Here is a 4,297-nt window from a genome sequence, read left to right as displayed (position 1 = left end):
GGGGGGAGTCTACAACAGCCTGTGCTGGGAGGGGACCCACTTGCCCCCACGCTCCGGCCGCTGCCGCCTGTCCCAGGGCTCCCATTGGGCCGGGGGGGGGGGGTCCTGTTCCCGCTCCCCCACCCTGGGGAGTGGAGTTTAAAGCTTCAGCTTGGCTTCGGGGCGGGTGGCGGCGGGATGCTGCCGGGGTGCTATTGCTATAGTGGGGTGCAGCATTTGGGGCGACAGCCGGGGTTTACATCAGGCACCATTGCGAGAAATGGCACGCGGTCCAGCCAGGGTGGGGGCTCAGGCTGGGTCGGGCTCAGCACCGTCCTGACAGTACCTTTGGGGTCGTGGTTAAACCCGATGGGGACAGGAGGGGTAGGGGACCCCCGGCCGTGCCCCTTCCCGAACCGTCCTGCGGCCAAATCGTACCTGCGTGCCGTGGGGCATTGAGGAGGAGGAGGAGGAGGAGGAAGTTCTGCGGGACAGGGGCCACAAGCTCACCCCCTCGCAGCGTGTGGTGAGGGAGCTTCGTACCTAATCCCAAGGGTCCACGGGGGTGCAACCCCATCCCAGCACCGTGCCTCCACACTCACATTGTAACCCCCAAAGCCACTGCGCTCATCCGCAGCCCCAGTCCCTGCTCTGAGCGGAATCGAGGTCCCCGCTGCCCCCAGTGCCCATCTGGGGACCAAAATCCCTCTCCAGGGGGGAGCCCGGGGCTGCAGCCCCACTCTCCAAATACACCTGTATATACATTCACCGAGGGCTCCTGTCCCATGGCCGTGGGTGTGCGTATGGGGGGCTCCGCTGAGCTCGCTGTACCGGGATGGATGGACGGATGGACGGAAGAGAGCCAACCCTGAGCGTGGGGCATCCCCAAAGTCAAGGCACAGGGAATGGCAACAGGCTGGGATGGGGCGTTTTGGGGGAGAAAACAGAAGCCAGGCACAGCACCTCTGTGTGCATACGGATGTATACGTGCACAGAGCATCTCCCGTGTGCCATAGGACGGGTGGTGCTGGCGGGGCCATGCCCCCATCGAGAGGGCTCCGGGGTCCCCCCAACTGAGACAGGGAGGGGTCCGGGGGGTCCAGCAGAGGAGGACACCCTGGACCCCTATGGGAAGGTACCGCAAAGACAACCAATATCCCAGCGGGGAGTGGAAGCTCGAAGACAAGGGACCCGGCGCACGCTGGAGTGGGGCGAGTTGGGTCACGATGTGCCCCTGAATATCAGGGGACGGTCACCAGGACCCCGTCACCCGCCGCCCTCCGCCCGCCCTAAACGTGTGTCTGCATCCGCTGCTGGAAGCGCTGCCCATAGTCCGAGTGCTGGGAGGTGTAGGAGAAACGGGTGGCACTGGCGTACTTGCCCATGGGGTCGTAGGCGTCGTAGGGTGCCCGCTCCAGGCTGGTGGGCTGCCCGTAGCCCAGCCGGTACCCGCCGTAGCCACCGCCGGCCGGGAAGGCAGCGTGCCCCCCATAGTTCTCATAGGAGAGCTGGCTGGCTGTTTCACCGCCTGCTGTACCCGGAGGGGCCCCGGTGCCCGCTGCCGCCTCGGCGCTGTACTCGGACGCGGGGCCGCGGCTGTAGGTGTTGAGTTGAGCGTAGCCACTGGAGTGGGACAGACGTGAGGGTGGGCGCGCGTCGTAACGGCCCGGCCCCGGCGCACGGTAATCGGCGTAGAGCACAGTGCGGGAGGCTGGGCGGTCCTCGTGGGCACGGACGTTGTAGTAGCCGTTGGTTGGGTCCTGCGGGGAAGGGAGGGTGGGAGATGTGTGCAGCCGAGCTGGGCAGGGTGAGGAGCCGGGCCTTGCCCTCCTCTGAGCATCCTGCACGCAGCCGGCACAAGACAGAGCTTCCTTCTTCCACGCTCCATCCATGCTCCCATCCCCATCCCTGTCCTTGTCCTCGTCCTCAAGACATCCCTGTCTTTGTCCTCATCTCCATCTCATCCCATCTCACGCCACTCCCATCCCCATCCCGTCCCATCCCCATCCCATCCCATCCCATCCCATCCCATCCCATCCCATCCCGTCCTCACCCTTAACCCATCCCATTCCACCTCCACCCCTCGCTCCCACACCAGGCCCAGACCTTCAGCTCGTACTCCTCGCGGGTGTCGATGGTGTCACAGCGCAGGTCCTGCTTCAAGTCCACGTCATCCTTGAACGACTGCAGGAGAAGCAGCGAGAGATGGGCTTGCTCCTCCCCAGTGCCACCTGCCGTGCTCCCAGCACTGTGACCCCGGTGTGAGCCATCCCTTACCGAGTAGATGGCCTTCATGACACGGGTGGCAGTGGAGACGCTGGCTGTGTCCTCCTCCCGGTCAGCATGCAGCGTCAGTGGTTCCCTGTTCACCGTCTCCACCTTGATGTCCAGCTTGCGCAGGGTGACATCCTTCCGACCTAGGGACAGCAGTGGGCTCAGCTGCCACGGACAACATCCCTGTCCCCATTTGCAGCCTCATCCACAGCCCCCAGTCCCACTCACTTCCTTTCCGGCGCCGGTAGAGGAAGCAGGCGAGTGCCACGAGGAAGCTGATGACGAGGATGCTGGCCCCGATGGTGGCCCCGGCGATGATGCCCACGGGCAGGACCTCTGCAGGGGATGAGGAGGCAGGCAGTTAGCTGGGGGACAGGGGACGGGAGAAGGGCACTGGCAGTGGTGTGGGACCTTTCTCCTCCAGCTGGATGATGGCGGTGCCTGGCCCGAAGCTGTTCCAGGCGGTGCAGTTGTAGTGGGTCTGGAAGTCGGCCTCCATCACATTGTTGATGGTGAGGGTGGACAGCACCCCGCTGCCCATGGTGGTCCTCTCCACCGTGTAGCGCTCCAGCGTCCCTGCCTCCAAAATGTTCTCCTTCCAAGCCCAGGCCTGCCAGGGGGGAGGTGTGCATCAGTGCCACCTCAGGGGATGTCCCCCGTGCCCCCCGTGCCCCCACGGTGCCACTCACGATGCGGTCTGGTGGCGGCGTGCTGCCGATGAAGCACTCCACTTTGCCGCGGTCGCCGCGCGCCGCGTACTGCACCACCTCACTGGAGATGATGGGGGGCCCTGCGGGAGGCACGCGGGGGTCTTGCTGAGACCTAGCGGCACCAAGGGACACTGGGTGGCACTAGACCCCGTGCTGCCTGCTCACCGTTGACATAGAGGGTGACCTCGCGCTCGCCCACGCCGATGCGGGGGACGATGGCTTTGCAGATGTACTGCCCCGCGTCCGCCTGCGTCACCGACTTCAGGTACAGCTGGTTGCTGTTGCTCAGCACCTGCGTGGGGGCATGGGTGGAGGGGGGGAGGGGGGGGTCACAGGGGCCAGGAGGGGGCATGGCCCCTCTTTGAGCCCCCCCTGGCTCGGCCCTACCATGTTGGACTCCTTCTTGGTCCAGGTGAGGGTCAGCGGGGGGTTGCCGGACCACATGCAGGTCAGCGTCACATCGGAGCCGATGTCGGTGACGGTGGGTTTGGGGGCCACCATGATGCGAGGGGCGACTGGGGGGAAGATAGGGGTTGAGGGGGGGGGGGGGGGGGGAAAGCGGCATCCGGGGGGGGGTCGGCGTGGGCTGCCTCACTCACAGTGCACGTCCACCAGCGTGCTGACGTTGGTGCTGCCGATGTCGTTGTGCACCTCGCAGGAGACGGGCTCCGTGAAGAAGGTGTAGTCCACCTGCGTGTCGTACCTGTTCTCCTTGGCCTCCTCAATGATCACCCCGCCCTTGGCCCACCTAGGGGGGGGGGGCAGAATGTGGTCAGGACCCCTGAGCCTGGCCACCACGCTTGGGAGGAAGGGGTGAGCCCCCCCCCAGGTGTGCCCTCACCTGTAACCTTTGATCTCAGGGTTGGCGGTGGCCATGCAGGTGAACACAACCCGCTCGCCCTCCTGCACCGTCTGCGGCTGGATGGACAGGGTGACAGTCGGGGGATCTGTGGGAAGGTGAACGGAGCCACCACGAGCACTGAGTTGGGGTTCGGCGTGGCAGAGGGTGGGAGCAAGGGGAGAACCACCCAGCCCAGCACTGCATGGAACAGTGAGAAGGGAGAGCCCCAAAACTGCCATGTGTGGGCACCCAGCACCTCTGCCTAGATGGGTGTCCAGCATCCCTATCTGATGTGTGTACCCATTATCCATGCTAGATCTGGGCATCCAGCATCCCTGTCTGATGTGTGTACCTGTTATCCATGCTAGATCCGGGTGCCCAGCATCCCTATCTGATGTGTGTACCTGTTATCCATGCTAGATCTGGGCATCCAGCATCCCTATCTGATGTGTGTACCCGTTATCCATGCTAGATCTGGGCATCCAGCATCCCT

At 64.6% G+C, this 4,297-nt stretch overlaps 2 protein-coding genes across 2 annotated transcripts in view; both read right to left on the bottom strand.

The window, feature by feature from the left end:
- Positions 1-4,297, bottom strand: part of LOC110388003 (feather keratin 2-like) — a 906,242-nt gene that overhangs the window by 564,824 nt on the left and 337,121 nt on the right. The window lies entirely within an intron of this gene.
- Positions 946-4,297, bottom strand: part of KIRREL (kin of IRRE like (Drosophila)) — a 23,927-nt gene continuing 20,575 nt past the window's right edge. The window contains exons 4-13 of the mRNA XM_021376436.1: positions 3,805-4,195; positions 3,563-3,711; positions 3,351-3,478; positions 3,129-3,255; positions 2,943-3,043; positions 2,665-2,863; positions 2,482-2,589; positions 2,257-2,396; positions 2,086-2,163; positions 946-1,739 (exon numbers count right to left, since the gene is read on the bottom strand). Coding sequence (XP_021232111.1) covers positions 1,269-1,739; positions 2,086-2,163; positions 2,257-2,396; positions 2,482-2,589; positions 2,665-2,863; positions 2,943-3,043; positions 3,129-3,255; positions 3,351-3,478; positions 3,563-3,711; positions 3,805-4,195 — 1,892 coding nt within the window. The 3' untranslated portion in view covers positions 946-1,268. The remainder of the gene's footprint in view (positions 1,740-2,085; positions 2,164-2,256; positions 2,397-2,481; positions 2,590-2,664; positions 2,864-2,942; positions 3,044-3,128; positions 3,256-3,350; positions 3,479-3,562; positions 3,712-3,804; positions 4,196-4,297) is intronic.

The sequence above is a fragment of the Numida meleagris genome, chromosome 24 (assembly GCF_002078875.1).
Source record: "Numida meleagris isolate 19003 breed g44 Domestic line chromosome 24, NumMel1.0, whole genome shotgun sequence".
Taxonomy (NCBI): Eukaryota; Metazoa; Chordata; class Aves; order Galliformes; family Numididae; genus Numida; species Numida meleagris.
The sequence above is the reverse complement of the archived record's forward strand: the minus strand, read 5'-3'. Positions and strand labels throughout refer to the sequence as shown.